The 18,279-nt window shown below is 42.3% G+C and overlaps 1 protein-coding gene and 2 pseudogenes across 1 annotated transcript; 1 reads left to right on the top strand and 2 right to left on the bottom strand.

Annotated features, from left to right (window-relative positions):
• Positions 1-214: 214 nt before the first annotated feature.
• LOC118581377 (seminal vesicle secretory protein 3A-like) lies at positions 215-1,253 on the bottom strand. The gene is made up of 2 exons (XM_036183428.1): positions 1,181-1,253; positions 215-945 (listed from the first exon to the last, which is right to left on the bottom strand). The coding sequence occupies exons 1-2, from the start codon at positions 1,251-1,253 to the stop codon at positions 215-217; spliced, it is 804 nt and encodes a 267-aa protein (XP_036039321.1).
• A 7,672-nt stretch (positions 1,254-8,925) lies between these two features.
• LOC118583159 lies at positions 8,926-9,303 on the bottom strand (annotated as a pseudogene).
• Positions 9,304-11,494: 2,191 nt separating this feature from the next.
• On the top strand, positions 11,495-12,017 carry LOC118582874 (annotated as a pseudogene).
• The last annotated feature ends 6,262 nt before the right edge of the window (positions 12,018-18,279 follow it).

Consider the following 18,279-nt stretch of genomic DNA (forward strand, 5'->3'; position numbering starts at 1 on the left):
CTCTGCCAGGGGCTTGCTTCACCAGGGAATGGAGCTCAGCTCCATACACTTTGCAATTCAGCACATCCACTGCTGTAGGCTTCACTACCAATCCCATAATGGGCCCAGGGAGTCCATCGTGGACCATACATAAGCACTGGGGTAGCTAGCTCTCCTGTTTGGTAAGACACTTACCTCTAAGTGTGTTCTGATCCTTGACTGAATAATGAATGTATTATTCTGTGAAGGCATCTTGATATAGGGTTACCCCTTCTTTTGGACAGTAGTACACCCCGTGACCTTGTTGGAAAGATTTTGTGTGATGAATTCCATTCTGGAGTTGTTCTTGAAACTGCACAAAATACCCATCATCATAGTCTTGGGATTGTTGTCTAAAATATGGAAAGAACGCTGCTGTTTTCCTGGCCCGGCCAAGCTTTCTTTTGAGCCTGTGAACCTTTTTATGCTGTTGACGCACTTGGCCCAGGTCTTCTTCATTCAGGGTGTATTCTTTGCCCTTGATTTGCTGAGGAAAATCTTCTTGGACAGTTAGTGCTGCCTGGTAGGATTTCAGAGGGGCTCTGTGGGATTTCAGCTTGATTTGTGATTTCACCTGGCCTAGGGTCTTTAGCTGGCCTGTCTGGGACTTCAGTTGGGCTCCACTGGGTCTTACTTGGGCTTGGGATTTTATTTGGGACAGGGATTTGAGTTGGGATTTTTGTTGGCTAGTCTCATCTTCTTCATCACAAACTATGTCTTCGTTTAAACCTGTCTGTTCCTGTGAACTCCGAGTCTCTTCCAGATCAGCCTCAGCAGCGTCTTGGCCATATATGTGGTGTTTAGTTTGCACAACAATGCTTCCTTCAGGTTCATGTTCCTGGGCTCCTCTGGGCCTGTAGTGGAAACAGCCTTTTCGGATAAATACAACTGGGGGTGATTTTACTAGAAAGTGTCCCTTTCTCCCACCTGGTAATTGATAACAAGAACATTTGAGTTACGTTGTCTGCCCAGCTCCCTTCCTAGTCTTATCCCAGGATTTCCCCCCTCAACACCTCTGAGGCACCCACAAGGCATGTGGATTTGGGTGGAGAAGAGTCAAAATGCATCAAGATCACCCTGTGGAAGGGTCTTCTCACTGCCAGAACACCCTTATGGACATTCTCCCTGAATGCCTTCCTATCAAGTGATTCCGTGCACTCACCATAGATTTCTATCCCAGCTGCTTGCTCCTCCAGAAGGAGGAGCAGAGAAAGGCTGAAGAAGATGGACTTCATCTCACCAGGAGGAGCCTTCACTGAGAGCTCAGCCAACCTTCTCTTTATATGTTCTTTGCTTGGTGCACAGATGTGGCTGGAGTCACAAAAGGCCTCCCCATTCCTACTTATCTGGCGTGCTGGCTTCTGCCTTCTTCTTGGTAGGAGATATTGTCAATATTTCTAGAGACTACAGACACATGATGTCAGTGTTTGTCTTACCCCCACATGTCCCAGAAAATCTTCATCGTCACTTCAAGATCATCACGTGGTGTTTCCAGGAGAAGTTCAAGGCAGAGATCACAAGAGTAACCAGGGCCTGTCCAAGACTCTGTAGTTCAAGTGTGGGGCCTTGTCCACGATGGCCTTAGTTTCACACCATCTTGCAAATATGATGGCACTTCTTCTTTCTAAATGAGATGGACATGGATCTGTTTCATCTCAAAGGGCCTATCCACAGAGATAAGGAAGGACACGGGAAAGAAGGCGAATGTAAGGATTCCCAAGAAAATTTCAGTAATAACTGAGATGCGACTGCTTCAAAATGACTCTAAAATGCCTAGCCTTACTACTGAGCTGTATGAAAATCCTCCAATGTTTCCTCTCACTAGCAGCCTCATGAGAGCCTATGAGTGCAGTACGGCAGGCCAACATCTGCAGGACAGAGAGCGGTAGAGACAAGATCAAGAGTGCTCTGTGGTCTGTATTCAGTGAGTAAGCACTGGGGCTGCATCTCAAGAGTGAGGGGAGCTGCAGAGGGCTTTTCAAGTGTGGGAGACATTTTATGTGTTTGGCTGGAGACAGAAGGAGAAAGGACACTGGTTTCCTTATTTCATTATGTTCATGAAATCATCTAAAACCACAGGACCTACTTAATGAGGGAAGTCTTTTGCAAGCGAAAAACAACTTCAGCCTGTCACTGGTTATGTCTCTCATCACTAGTGGATGTGTTACTATAAGAATGCTATGGACATGTTGAGTGGATGCAAAGGGAGCCTGTTCACCTCCTGTAAAAGTGAAGTTCCCCACAACTGTGACAAGATCCCGAATGATTCATGAGGCTGGCCTTTAGTTTTCCCAGGCAGACACGGTGTGGGAAGAGCACAGCAGAATTAGCCATCTCTGCAGAGAGCCTGCATGCCCTCACAGCAGCCAGGCAGGGGATCTAAGAGAAGGCATGTGAAAAAGTATTCTCAGTCATTACACCCCCGATGTTGGTTTACCTAGAAGCATCTTGTGTGGAAGGGGTTAAGGTGGAGTCCACTCATGTTTTCATGGGAAGAACGCAGACAAAGGTTCAGTCATCAAACAGAATGTGAGGATACCGGATTTTATCTGGGGCTCTGAGCTCCTCCTAATCTTATCTCTTTGTCCCAAGCCAGAAGATAACTGCCTTCAGTAGAGATGCCAGTCAAAAGATTTGACATTACCAAGAAGGCTAACTACTTCCTTTTCTTGCTTACTTCTCCACACTCCAGGTACTTCCCTTGAGAAAATACCAGGAGGAACTCTTCTATGGTGAGCTGACTTGTAGAAAAATGAGTCTAGAGAATGGATCTTTTTACTAAGTCAATAACCAATGTCCGTGTTCAACCGTTTATGCAAAATCTGTCCCTCTTTCCCCCACGATGTCAGCAGAGACTTCATTGCTCCATTCACTTCCCCACTCTCTGACATATTCAGGTGTCACCCCAGGGCTTGGACATTTGCTGTCTCTGTGTGGACATCTTCTAGAATGAGTAGGGACCTGCCAAATCCACAGGCTGAAAACTCACTGGGACATCCAATGGCTTTAGTACCCAAAGAAGCCAAGGTTATAATATCAAGGCAGCTCCAGTGTTGAGAACTAACCCTTGAATTAGCCAAGCTCTCAGGTTTCATAGAATAACATTTTGAACAGCAGAAATGACCGTGGAGTCCACAAGTGACTCACCATGCCCTCCTCACATGTACTTGGGGCTACAGGAAATTAATTGCTACTGAGAAAGGGAGCATTGGTCTTCTCCAGGGACAAGACCCTTCATAGGTTATCCAATCCCAAACAACCAGTCCTAAACATGTGTAGATATGCTCAACACTAAATGGATTCCAAATGTTCTATTTATATATGCACACAAACATACACACATAAAACAATGATAATTAAAGAAGATGTGATGCATTTTCCAAAAAGTGAGGGAGAGATAGGAGGAGCTGGGGGAATGATGGAAATATAGTACCCAAATATGAAACTCAAAAAATGTTTAAATACTTCAAATGAAGGCAGAAATGAAGGCATGACTATGGAACAGATGGTGGATCTTGGAGGAGTTGGTGGAGGGGATCAAAATACAATGTATGAAGAATTAACTTCAAAACTATGTATAAAAGTCCCCTTCTCAGACAAAGAGAAGTGTGACAACTGAATGTAATGAGGCATTTTGGATGATACTCCGAAGCCAAAACACTAGATAGGAACTGAATCATCATACAGAGAGTAACAACTTTAGTTAGCATCATTTTAGCAATATTAACCGTTTAGCTGTGACAGCCGCAGGTCGGGAGGCCTGGGAGAGCCTTTGCCTGAGCTTGTGGACCACCAGCACCTGCTCTGACCGAGCAGGACACTTCCTGTTCCTTTCCCACTTCATGCTCACATCCACGTACTGGGAATGAGGTCGGTCCATGTTAGCTCTCCTACTCTCTCTCTTATTTGCACACACATTTCTGGGTCCTACTTTAGTCTTCATAAAAGGGAAAGGCCTGGATACAAGAATTACCTGCATTCAAAATTGGTATTTTTATAAATGGAATTTAAAGGTTTTTTTTTCTATTCTCAAATTTCTGATTCTGTGGAAGGAATGGAGTTTATGTGGTTTTATTTTTCTTGGTGTTACATTGGACAGTTTTGAGAGATTGTATTGAGACATTAACTTCCACATGGACATCCAGAAACCCTAAAATTATACTATTATTTTTTTATTTTCTGAGAAATACTTTTCTAAGAATAATAAAACACTGCGTTATAAAAATTGACAAATGGTTTTTACTATCTGTTTTAAAGGAGTGCATTACAGAAAATCACAACCAATCAAAATGCAGAGCCCAGTCTCAGCCAATACATCCTCAGAACACATCTGTACCTAAGACTTGGGAATCACTACAGGAGGGTGTAAAAAGCTAGAGGACCAGGCAATTTGCTTTGAGACTGTATCTCCTAGGAATGTCACAGGCATGCCCATAAACTCTCTCCAATATTGCTGCCTAAATATGAGCTAAACAAAGACAACAACAATACCCATGTTATCGTGCAAGAGGGAAAGCCCATGATGCTTCAACCTTACACAAAGAACTACAGACAATTAAGGATTGCTGAGAATGGAGGAAATAGTCTTCCCCAGGGAAGAGCGTACCAATTGCTTATCCAACACCAGTTATAGACTTGTTTGTGTTTCTTTTTTTTTCTTTTTCTTTTTTTTTTAAAGCTGAGGATCGAACCCAGAGCCTTGTGCTTGCTAGGCAAGAGCGCTCTACCACTGAGCTAAATCCCCAACCCTTGTTTTTCAAACAGGGTTTCTCTGTATAACTTTGGAGCCTTTCCTGGAACTCACTCTGTAGACCAGGCTGGCCTCAAACTCACAGAGATCCACCTGCTTCTGCCTCCTGAGTGCTGGGATTAAAGTTGTGTGCCAACACACACACACACACACACACACACACACACACACACACACACACACACCCTCAGTATGTTTCCACTTTGTTTTGCCACTGAATTTACTATTTTGGGAAAACTCTTCCCCATTGTTCAGTGGTAGCAACTAAAGCCTAAGTAAGGATGCTGGAGGGGCCGATGTAAGGACTCCTTCCTTCTCTTTAATGATAGAGGGTGGAAGAAGTGACAGAAGCCATGAAAACCGTGGTCAGAACAGAACACAAAGTTGTGATAACTAAACCACGAGAAAGAAGGGGGCTAAAGAGCTTGGTGAGAAGAGGTTGTTTTCAGATGGGTAGACAAGAACTCTTGACTACATGGCCTCTTTCTCTGTTTACCTAGCCTCTCCCTGATGCTTTCCTGTGTCTTGTCCTTTCACTTGAAAACATTATCCTCAAAGCTACCCACCATTTTTCCAAGCTCAGATAAACTGAATTTATCAAGTACACCCTTTTTTAGAACTACACTATAATTCTAAGCTGCTTGAAATCACAGGGCACTCTCTGAATCAGATAACCCATAATCATCCTCTTTGAACTCCATTATCATGTCCTAGATGTGAGAAAATGGCTTCTGATATCATTTGTTCTGCATTAAATGTGAGGCTGTGTGATCAGGAAAAATGTCAAGACTGATCTGATGAACACTGGGTACCTGACCTTATTTCTTAACAAGTGCACCAAATTACCTCCCAGTGGGGTAACACTCATCACCAAGTGAAAGATAGTCTCCCTGTCTTATTCTGCACACAGAACATGATGTAACCCAAGTATTCTCTAAGGCTGGTCATTGGTTGCTCTATTCTTCTGTTTGTTTTTTTCTGAAAGATGACTATGGAATCTCAGACAAGATATCAAGATTCTAGTGCATTTTTCCTAGTGAATACAGGTATGAAAGAAGATACGAGATTGGTGATGGCAGGGATCTATGGGTTAATGTAGTAGAAGGACATTGTACAATTGTATAAAAATGACATTGTGGTTGTAAGCCTAGTCTTTAATGGCTGAGCCATCTCTCCAGCCCAGCTGGGCAGTGGTAGCATATGCCTTTAATCCCAGCACTCGAGAGGCAGAGGCAGGTGGATCTCTGTGAGTTTGAGGCCAGCCTGGGCTACAGAGTGAGTTCCAGGAAAGGTGCAAAGCTACACAGAGAAACCCTGTCTTGAACCACCCCCCCCCACACACACAAATGACATTGTATGACCCAGTACCATATATAATGAGAATATGCTAATGGGAAAATTTTAAAAATAAGAAAGTAGGGAATATTTTTTCTTCTATTACTGAGTTCTTGATATCTGTTGTACATGCCAAGTCCCCATGAGTAACAAATGAAACTTTTAAATAATTTTAATCATGCCTGCTAGATCCCAAATGCAGTTTTCTCTCTGCTTCTGATTTCTCTCTGAAGTTACCCACACATTCATATGCACCCCTGAAAAGCACTGGAAAATCCAGTCAGAAGGACTAGAAAGTTCCATATACTCTGGCCTTTTATTTTATGGATACTGTTACTGAGTTAAAGAGAGGGGTGGGGGAGCTTGTTCTTACTCCATGACACTTAAGAGTAAAATAAAGAATAAAGCTTTTGTCAGAAAGATGTGACAGTGTTGAGTTTTTCACTAGATATAGAATGGAACCAGATGGAGGGGACCTGGATGAGACAGGAAGGTGGACGGCTGAGAGAAGAGGAAATGCTCTTTTCCTTGCTCATGTATACACTGTCTTAGAAAAACAGGAGGAAGCCTAGATGTGTGTGTGTGTGTGGGGGGGGGCTAAATCCAATGGACTCTTGGACCAAAGTCATTTTTGCTAGGGCCTTTACCATGCTCTAGAGATCATATTTCTTTAATTAATACTTTTCCTTGAAAAATGTACTGATTGGAAAACAATAGCGGTTTCCAATTGTTAGGAGACATGTGATCAGCCATGACTTGGCATCTGTCTTAGAGTTTGTATTTCTGTGACATAACCCTGAAACCAGAAGCAACTTTGTGAGGAAGAGCTTATTTAATTTACTCTTTCAGGCACCAGTCCATCAATGAGAGAGGGAAGTCAAGGTAGGAACTCAAACAGGGCAAGAACCTGGAAGTAGGAACTGATGCAGGGGCCATGCAGTGGGTGCTGCTAACTGGCTGGCTCCTCCTGTCTTGCTCAGCTTGCTTTTTTATAGTGCCCAGGACCACCAGTTCCAGGATGATGCCACCTACAGTGAGCTGGACCCTTCCACATCAATTATCCTTCAAGAAAATGTACCACAGATTTGCCCACAAGCCAATCTGATGGGGTCATTTTCTCAAGTGAGATTTTCTCTTCCAAAATGACCCTAGCTTGTGTCAAGTTGACACCAAACTAGACAGCAGAGCATCATATAAATTATTTTAGATTCAAGCCTATAGAGGTATGTATTACCTAGTGGTGGATTGTATACTAGTCAGGAAGTGTAGACTGCATCTTAAAGAGTCTTATTAATAAATGCAAACCCAAGGCCAACATGGGGCTTGAACCCACAACCCTGAGATTAAGAGTCTCATGCTCTACTGACTGAGCTAGCCGGGATCCTTTTTTTTTTTTTTTTTAAAGAGTTAACAGCCCAAGAGGTCAGAGCAGTAGCTAAGAGCTGAGACTTAAAACTGCCTTTCTTACACTTCCTGCCACTGCTGTCCTTCCTCTCAGAAAGAGGCCTACTTCCTGCGTGTCTGTCTTTTTATTGACTTTCTGTTCTGCCTTCTTATTGGTTGTAAACCCAACCACATGACCTCCTGTCACTGCCTGTCTACACAGATCTCTTGGTCTCTATGGTTGGTATTGGGATTAAAGGCGTGTGTCTCCATGCTGGCTGTATCCTTGAACACACAGAGATCTGCCTGTCATGTGATCTGGATTAAAAGTGTATGCCACCACTGCCTGGCTTCTGCTATGGCTTGCTATTAGCTCTGACCTCCAGGTAACTTTATTTATTAACATACAAATAAAATCACATTTCAGTACGAATAAAATATCACCATATTTCCCCTTTTCTATTTTTTATGTTTTTTTATTATATTTGTGTTTTAACTTTACATATCAGCCATGGGTTCCCCTGTCCTCCCCCCTCCCGCCCCTGCCCCTACCTTTCCCCTAGCCCCTCCCCTCCATTCCCATATACTCCAGGGCCAAGACTCACCTGGGGATTCATTTAAACCTGGTAGATTCAGTACAGGCAGCTCCAGTCCCCTCCTTCCAGGCTGAGCAAAGTGTCCCTGTGTAAGCCCAAGGTTCCAAACTGCCAGCTCATGCACTAAGGACAGGTCCAGGTCCCACAGACTGGGTGCCTCCCAAACAGTTCAAGCTATTCAATTGTCTCACTTATCCAAAAGCTCCACAGCTTTTGGTTCATAATTCATGTGTTTCCATTAGTTTGGCTATTTGTCCCTGTGCTTTTTCCAATCTTGGTCTCAACAATTCTCGCTCATACAGTCCCTCCTCTTTCTCACCAATTGGACTCCTGGAGCTCCACCTGGGGCCTGGCTGAGGATCTCTGCATCCACTTTCATCAGTTATTGGATGAGAGTTCCAGCATGACTGTTAGGGTGTTTGGCCATCTGATCACCAGACTAGGTCAGTTTAGGCTTTCTCTCGACAATTGTCAGTAGTCTACAGTGGATGTATCATTGTGGATTCCTGGGGACCTCTCCAGCACTCTGGCTATTCCTGTTCTCATGTGGTCTTCATTCACCATGGTCTGTTATTCCTTGTTCTTCCTTTCTGTTCTTGATCCAGCTGGGATCTCCTGCTCCCCTAAGCTCCCTTTCCCTCAAACCTTGCCCTTCATTACTCCCACTGTTGTCCAGGTTGTTCATGTAGATCTCATCCATTTATCTGACATTGGGCGATCCCTGTGTCTGTCTGTCTTTCTTTCTTTCTTTCTTTCTTTCTTTCTTCTTTCTTTCTTTCTTTCTTTCTTTCTTTCTTTCTTTTATTTTTTTTAAGTTCTCCAACTTTATTGACACTCAGCACCTTAGTTCTCATCCACATTGACTGTCTGTAGATTTTTAAATGTGGTAACAGGTACGTAAGTTACCAATGTGTAGAGCTTGTTTGGGGAGTCCTCATCCTCATTACATTTTCTGGACAAATATACACGGATACAGTATGGAACATTCCTTATTCCTTTGGCCCAGACGGCTTTATTGAGCCTGGTATCAATGTGCACATCTGGAGTCCCCATCTCCTTCATGGCAAATTTCCGGATTTCTTTGTGTGCCCTAGGGGCATGCTTCTTGAAGCCCACTCCATGGATGCACTTGTGAATGTTGATGGTGTATTCTCAGGTCACCACCTCATTCATGGCAGAATGGCCCTTCTTCTTCTCACCACCCTTCTTTGCCGGAGCCATCACCCTGATCATCGAGCCTTGGGTCGGCGCAGAACAAGGAACAAATCCCATCAAGCTGGCCAGCCCCGCGCCCAGAGAGGATGGAGCTGGATTTCAGAGCCAGGACCCCGCAGCCATCCCCTGTGTCTTTCTTAGGGTCCTGTTTTCTAGGTAGCCTCCCTGAAGTTGTGTAGCAGTCTAGTCATCTTTGTTTTACATCTAGTATCCTCCTATGAGTGAGTACATACCATGTTTGTCTTTCTGAGTCTGGGTTACCTCACTCAGGATGATTTTTTCTAGATCCATCCATTTGCCTGCAAACCTCATGATGTCATTGTTTTTCTTTGCTGAGTAAGTACTCCATTGTATATATGTACCATATTTTCTTAATCCATTCTTCAGTTGAAGGCCATCTAGGTTGTTTCCAGGTTCTGGATATTACAAACAATGCCCTTGTGGTATGATTGAGCATTCCTTGGGTATATGCCCAAAAGTGCTATAGCTGGGTCTTGGGGGAGATGGATTCCCAATTTTCTAAGGAAGAGCCATATTGATTTCCAAAGTGGCTGTACAAGCTTGCATTCCCACCAGCAGCAAGCCAACAGCCAACATCAAATTAAATGGAGAGAAACTCAAAGCAGTACCACTAAATCTGGAACAAGGCAAGGCTGTCCCCTCTCCCCATACTTATTCAATATAGTACTTGAAGTTCTAGCCAGAGCTATAAGACAACATAAGGAGATTAAGGGGATACAAATTAGAAAGGAATAGTCAAGCTTTCCCTATTTGCAGATGACATGATAGTATACATGAGTGACCCCAAAAATTCAACCAAGAAACTGATACAGCTTATAAAAACCTTCAGCAACATATCAGGATATAAGATCAACTCAAAAAAATCAGTAGCCCTCCTATAATACAGTAGACAAACAGGCTGAGAAGGAAATCAGAGATACAACATTACAATAGCCACAAATGATATAAAATACCTTGGGGTTACTCTAACTAAGCATGTGAAGGACCTATATGATAAGAACTTTAAATTCCTGAAAAAAGAAATTGAAGAAGATGTCAGAAAATGAAAATATCTCCCATGCTCATGGATAGGTAGGATTAACATAGTAAAAATGGCGATCTTACCAAAAGCAATCTACAGATTCAACACAATCCCCATCAAATTACCAACACAACTCTTCACAGACCTGGAAAGAATAATACTCAACTTCATATGGAAAAACAAAAACCCAGGATAGCCAAAAGAATCCTATACAATAAAACAACCTCTGGAGGCATCACAATCCCCGACCTCAAGCTCTACTATAGAGCTACCATAATAAAAACAGCTTGGTACTGACATAAAAACTAGCAGGTGGACCAATGGAATCAAATTGAAGACCCTGACATTAACCAGCACACCTATGAACATACAATTTTTGACAAAGAAGCCAAATGTGTACAATGGAAAAAAGAAAGCATCTTCAACAAATGCTGCTGGCATAACTGGATGTCAACATGTAGAAGGCTGCAAATAGATCCATATCTGTCACCGTGCACAAAACTTAAGTCCAAGTGGATCAAAGATCTCAACATAAATCCAGTTACTCTGAACCTGATAGAAGAGAAAATAGGAAGTAGTCTTGAACGCATTGGCACCAGAGATCACTTTCTAAATATAACACCAGTAGCACAGACACTGAGAGAAACAATCAATCAATGGGACCTGTTGAAACTGAGAAGCTTTTGTAGAGCAAAGGACATGGTCAACAAGACAAAGCGACAGCCTACAGAATGGGAAAAGGTCTTCACCAACCCCACATCTGACAGAGGGCTGATATTTAGAATATATAAAGAACTCAAGAAATTAGACATCAAAATGCCCAACAGTCCAATTAAGAAATGGGATATAAACTAAACAGAGAATTCTCAACAGAGGAAGCTCAGATGGCTGAAAGACATTTAAGGAATTGCTCAACATCCTAATTATCCGGGAAATGCAAATCAAAATGACTCTGAGATACCACCTTACACCTGTCAGAGCAGCTAAGATCAAAAACACAGAAGACAGCTTATGTTGAAGAGGATGTGGAGCAAGGGGAACTCTCCTTTTCTATTTAAAAAAAAAAAAAGAAAAGAAAAGAAAAGGGCTTGTAGTCTGAGGCCAGCAGCTGGGACAACTCGAACTCCTCGACTTACATGTGTCGCTAGGTCAGCCATGTCATCTGAGCCGCCCCCGCCACCACAGGTCCCAACGCACCAGACTAATGTCGGGCTATTGGACACTCCTCGGCCCAGGATCGCTCTCCATCCCCACTGCGAGGCAATGTGGTCCCTAGTCCTCTGCCCACCCGCAGGACAAGGACCTTCTCAGCGATGGTGAGGGATTCACAGGGCCTTGTCTACAAAAGAGTCTGTAAATGCTTCTGCCGGTCCAAGGGCCACGGCTTCATCACCCCAGCTGATGGTGGCCCTGACATCTTCCTTCACATCTCTGATGTGGAAGGGGAGTATGTTCCAGTGGAAGGCGACGAGGTCACCTATAAGATGTGCTCTATCCCGCCCAAGAATGAGAAACTGCAGGCTGTAGAGGTGGTGATCACCCACCTTGCACCGGGCACCAAGCATGAGACCTGGTCCGGGCATGTCATCAGCTCCTAGGGCCTACAAGAACCCTTCTCCTGGGCTTGAGGGAGACTTTGGGGAGGAGGAGCAGGACACCCTGGATATAATACTCTGCCACACACAATGTGGCCTCAAGATGGGCATGGCCCCTTTCAAGCATTTCCTGGAAGAAGGGAGTTGTGGGTAGGCAGGAGGTGCTCTCAGCCACTAGCACAGCCTCCAGCCATTGCAACAAGCTCTCACTGTCTGAAAACATTAAAAGCATTTGAAAAAGAAAAAAAAAAGAAAAAAGAAAAAAGTTATAACTAATACAAGAAAAACTATATACAAAAGTACAATAACTATATACCATATATACAAGCAATAAATACCTAAACAATGTCTAGTCCATTTGCATTTGACAAATTCAGAGAAAATAATTCCATTATCTATCCTATTTTGGTAAGTCCAAAATGTACCTGACTTACTTTCTATCCTAACTTTTATTACTAACAGAACTATCTTATAACGTCTTTCAAATTTATGCACTTTCTCTTTAGTGAGTTTCTTTTCTAAAATTCTAACAAGGAAAACTATAACTATCTAAACTTTAACTATAACTATTTAATCTTCAACTCCCTCAGAGACCCAAGAAGGAAATAATATTACCTAACAAAAATAAAAACAGGAAGTGCATGCAAGCAGCTTCAAAAAAAAAAAAAATGTGAGTTGACAGAAACAGCCAGCTGCCTAGACAGTCACCTGAGGTTTCTCCACAGAGTTGGGGCATCATCTTCAGCCTATAGGCTTAGCATATCTGACAGACTCATTTGTGAACTAGGATATACACAAGGTCAACAGTTTGACCTTAAATTTGGTGAGAGCAGTCCATGTACCAGAAACACCTGAATTCCACTACTGTCATGTCATGATTCAGGATTTTAAATTCTGGAAATTATTGATGTTTTTTCTTCAATTCAGCTGTCCATTCTTCTTGGCTGTGTGTATGTGGCTTCATCTCGGCATCCCATTCTTTTCCACATCCCTCTATTAAATGCCAGTCTACTATTGAGACGGGTGAGCTTAGTTACTCTTCAAGAATAACTGTTTCATCTGCTATTCCACTGCACATCAGAAGCCATTGCCCCCCTCCCTGTACAGCTGCCTTCAAAGAAAAGGGCACTGTATCTTTCCAGATTGCAAAGGCCACTTCAGGGATGATGCCATATTGTCCTGGCTTCAGAAGATGCCTTTTGTTAAAGCCACAACCACACTTGTTTTGGCAAGAATCAGTAGTTCTTTGTTTCATGTCCTGTCTGTCCTGTTTGTCAGCAGTTGATTCGAGGACACTTTGTTGTCCGGTGGCTAACTTTTGCCACAATGAAAGTTAACTCCATATGCAGTTTCTTCAATGCCCATATTTTCTCTGAAGTAGATTGGTATTGCCAGGAGCCGACATGTCTCATAGACATAACAAAAAGAAAAATTTTCTAAGTTATTAAAACATTTTAAATGCCATATTCTGTAGATCTCTGAAGGGTTTGAAGATGACCTGTCTATCTAAAATGCATCTGCTCAATCTTGAAAACATACCTAATATGACTACAAGTTCTTTTGTAATGTCTAACTACTAACTTTCATTTCTTTTTATCCTAATAGTTGGTAATAATGACATTCAAGGATCAGCAAATTGCATTACATTGCTAAATGAACTGTATAAGTACAATATCTTGAACAAGATTAGAAATATATGTATAGCATTTTTTAACAATATCAATCTCAATATATATAATTTGTATAAAATATAAAAAACCCAATCCAATGTAAAGTATTTAAAACTAGTAATTGTCTTTTAAAAGTAGATTTAATAATCTCTTTTTTATCTATGCCATATCTACATCTTCTCTTAATTTTTCTGAGTAGATTCAATAATCTACCCTCTATTCTATCATTTCTATGTATCTTTTTTTTAAAACAAGAACCTTAAATCTAACCTCCTTTGCTTAGCACTTTCCCTAACCCTTAACAACAACTTGTAACAACCCTCCTAAACAATGAAAACTATCCCAGACCCCAAACCCACTAAAAGACCAAAAAACCACCCGCCCCACACCACCTCTTTGGTTCCCTTTAGATTTTTGTTTGTTTGTGTGCATGTGTGTGTGCGTGTGCGTGCGTGTGTGTGTGTGTGTGTGTGTGTGTGTGTGTGTGTGTGTGTGTGTACCTCCTCTGTGGTTTGGAGAAATCACAGTCTGATAAATGTCTGTCTCTTAGAACCATTAATGTTCTTCCCTAGAAGAGAAAATCATCACAGCAATTTCTCCCCACCATTTGTCTTGCCAAACTTTTCCAAACTGACCTTTGCTGGTACTTTCTTGTAACACAATGGTCCTGGCAATTCTTCTCTGAACAAACAGTAGTAAACCCTTTGTCCCAGGTAGCAGCATCACCACAGTCACCAACACGATGAGAAGAAGCTGGCAACTTGGAGCAGCAGCCACTGCCTTCATGGTCTCACCACCGCCGTTTGTGGCTTGGTCCTGGCTGAAGCTTCTCCTTAGCAAGCCTCCCAGGCTGGCCTCAAACTTGGGATCCTCCTGCCTCTGCCTCCTTCAATAAGTCCTCCCGATGTGTGCCACCACAACTGGCAATGTGTAGCTCGGGCCTGAACTGGGGCCCACAAGACCACAGGCAAGCGGCTTTTTCACGAATTCATACCAAGAACATTGTGAGGCAGATGTAGCATGAATCTTAAAAGAGTCTTATTAATAAAAGCAAACCCAAGGCCAGTTATTGGGATGAATGCTAGAAGATCAGAGAAGCAGAACAAGCCACAGCTACCTCACCTTGCTAATTCCTCAGCTGATCCTGCTTCCTCAGACTGGAAGCCTCTGTGTCCTTACCCAAATGGATCTTAGTTGAACTGCTTCTTGAAAGCCTGAAAGCTTAACCAGGCTAGTTCCTGGTCCTCACGCCTCTTAAACCTTTCTGCCATCACTTCCTGGGATTAAAGGCTCACTTCCTAGGATTAAAGGCATGAGTCACCATGCCTGGCTGTTTCCAGTGTGTCTTTAAACTCACAGAGAATCGGATGACTCTGCCTCCAGAAGGCTAGGATTAAAGGTGTGTGGTCTCAATTTACCTATAAAAAGACACAGGCTAACAGAATGGATATGAAAACAGGATCCATCCTTTTGCTGCATACAAGAAACACACCTCAACTTCAAAGACAGATACTACCTCAGAGCAAAAGGCTGGAAAAAGACTTTCCAGTCAAATGATCTTAAAAAGAAAGCTGGTGTAGCCATCCTAATATCTAACAAAATAGACTTCAAACAATAATCAATCAAAAGAGATCAGGAAGGATACTACATATTTATCATAGGTAAAATCCACCAGGATGAAGTCTCCATTCTGAATATTTATGCCCAAAATACAAGGGCACCAATATTTGTAAAAGAAACCTAACTAAAGCTTAAATCGCACATCAAACCCCACACATTAGTAGTGGGAGATTTCAACACTCCACTCTCACCAATGGACAGGTCTGACAGACAGAAACTTAACAGAGAAATAAGGGAGCTAACAGACATTATGACTCAAATGAAACTAATAGATATCTACAGAACATTCCACCCTAACACAAAAGAATATACCTTCTTCTCAGGACCCCATGGAACCTTCTCTAAAATTGACCACATACTCGGTCACAACACAATCTCAACAGATACAAAAAAATTGGAAAAACCTCCTGTATTTTATCGGACCACCATGGCTTAAAGTTAGATTTCAACAACAAAAAGTACAGAAAGCCCACAATCTCATGGAAACTGAACAATGCTCAACTGAATCACCAATGGGTCAAGGAAGAAATAAACATATTAAAGATTTCCTAGAATTCAATGAAAATGAAAGTACAACATACCCAAACTTGTGGGACACTATGAAAGCAGTGCTAAAAAGAAAATTCATAGCACTAAATGCACACATAAAGAAGATGGAGAAATCTCACACTAGTGACTTAACATACCTGAAAGCTCTAGAACAAGAAGAAGCAAACTCACCAGGAGGAACAGATGCCAAGAAATAACCAAATTGAGAGCGGAAATCAATAAAATAGAAACACAGAGAACAATACAAAGAATCAATGAAACAAAGAGTTGGTTCTTAAAGAAAATCAACAAGACAGACAGACAAGCCCTTATCCAAATTAACTAAAAGTGGAGAGAGAGAGAGAGAGAGAGAGAGAGAGAGAGAGAGAGAGAGAGAGAGAGAGAGAGAGAATCCAAATGAACAAAATCAGACATAAAAATAGACACTGGGACCAGAGGTGAGTGCCTGGGGTTATAGCCAGAGAGGCAACTGCCCCTGGGTCCCACCACTGGACACAGGCCATCCCGGGAGGACCTGACCAACTTTGCCCCAGTTTCCGGCCAAGCAGCAGGACCTGCGGGAAGGCTCCCCTTTTCCAAGACTGCAGACAGACACTGCAGTCTCCACACCCTGCCCCTACACCCATCTGCCCGAGACCCCAGCCACTTCCTGAGACTCAGAGACCAAACCCAGCTCCCATCTGCCGGGGAACTCCCATCTGGACCAGAGACCAGAGGAACTCCCATCTGGACAAGAGGAGCTCCCATCTGGACAAAATAAGGAGACCCCAGGGACTTCCCCAGACTCAGAGTCCAGCCCCCCAGCTCCTATTCGGCCAGCACTCTCATCTGGACCAGCGCTCCCATCTGGCCCAGAACTTCCATCTGGACCAGGGAGAGGCTCCCTAAATCTGTCAGCTCTCTCCAGACCAAGTACACTGATAAGACCAAGAACGAACCCAAGAGGAGATGGGCAGACGCCAAGGCAGAAGTACATACAACAAAATAAAGAGCAATACAGCATCACCAGAACCTAGCCCTTCTCCAACAGCTAGACCTGAACATCACAGAATGGAAGAAGAAGAAAACAACCTTGTAAGTAACATCATGAAGAGGCTAGAGCCTTATATAGAAGAAATCAAAAATAAAGTAGAAGAACAGACAAACAAAAAATAGGAAGAACGCTATAAAAACTAGAGGAAAGGACAATTAAAGCAGAAGAAAACAATAAGTCCCCGAAAGAAAATCATGAAAAAGCAGGGGGAACAATCCAAGACCTGAAGAGGGAAATAGAAAAAATGAAGAAGACACTAACAGAAGGAATGTTGGAAATAGAAAATCTGAATAAACAAACAGGAACTTCAGAAATAAGTATAACCAACAGAATGCAAGAGATGGAAGAGAGGATCTCTGGTGTTGAAGATACAGTAGAAGAAATAGATTCATCAGTCAAAGAAAACACTAAAACCAACAAAGTCATGACCCAAAATGTCCAAGAAATTTGGGACACCATGAAAAGACCAAACCTACGAATAATAGGGATAGAGGAAGGAGAAGAATACCAACTCAAAGGCACAGAAAATATATTTAACAAGATCATGGAAGAAAATTTTCCCAACTTAAAGAAGGAAGTGCCTATGAAGATACATGAAGCCTATAGTACACCAAACAGACTAGACCCCCCAAAAAAGTCCCCTCGCCACATAATAATTAAACAACAAAACATACAGAATAAAGAAAGAATATTAAGGGCAGCAAAGGAAAAAGGCCAAGTGACATATAAGGGCAAACCCATCAGAATAATATCCGATTTCTCAATGGAGACTTTGAAAGCCAGAAGGACCTGAACAGATATAATGCAGACACTAAGAGACCATGGATGCCAGCCTAGACTAATATACCCAGAAAAACTTTCAATCATCATAGATGGAGTGAACAAGACCTTCCAAGACAAAACCAGATTTAAACAATACTTATCCACAAACCCAGCCCTACAGAAAGCACTAGAAGAAAAATTCCAACCTAAGGAAGGCAGATACACCCAGGAAAACACAGGCAATAGATAACACCACAGCAGTAAACCCCAAAGAAGAGAAGTACACACACACTACCACCAAAAACTAAAAATAACAACAGGAACGAACAATCTCTGGTCATTAATATTCCTTAATATCAATGGACTTAATTCACCTATGAAAAGACACAGACTAACAGAATGGATATGAAAACAGGACCCATCTTTCTGCTGCATACAAGAAACACACCTCAAATTCAAAGACAGACACTACCTAAGAATAAAAGGCTGGGAAAAGACTTTCCAATCAAAAGGTCTTAAGAAGCAAGCTGGTGTAGCCATCCTAATATCCAGCAATATAGACTTCAAACTAAAATCAATCAAAAGAGATGATGAAGGACATTACATACTCATCGCAGGAAAGATCCACCAAGATGAAGTCTCAATTCTGAACATTTATGCCCCAAACACAAGGGCACCCACATATGTAAAAGAAACATTAGTAAAGCTTAA

Source organism: Onychomys torridus, chromosome 4, assembly GCF_903995425.1.
Source record: "Onychomys torridus chromosome 4, mOncTor1.1, whole genome shotgun sequence".
Classification (NCBI taxonomy): domain Eukaryota; kingdom Metazoa; phylum Chordata; class Mammalia; order Rodentia; family Cricetidae; genus Onychomys; species Onychomys torridus.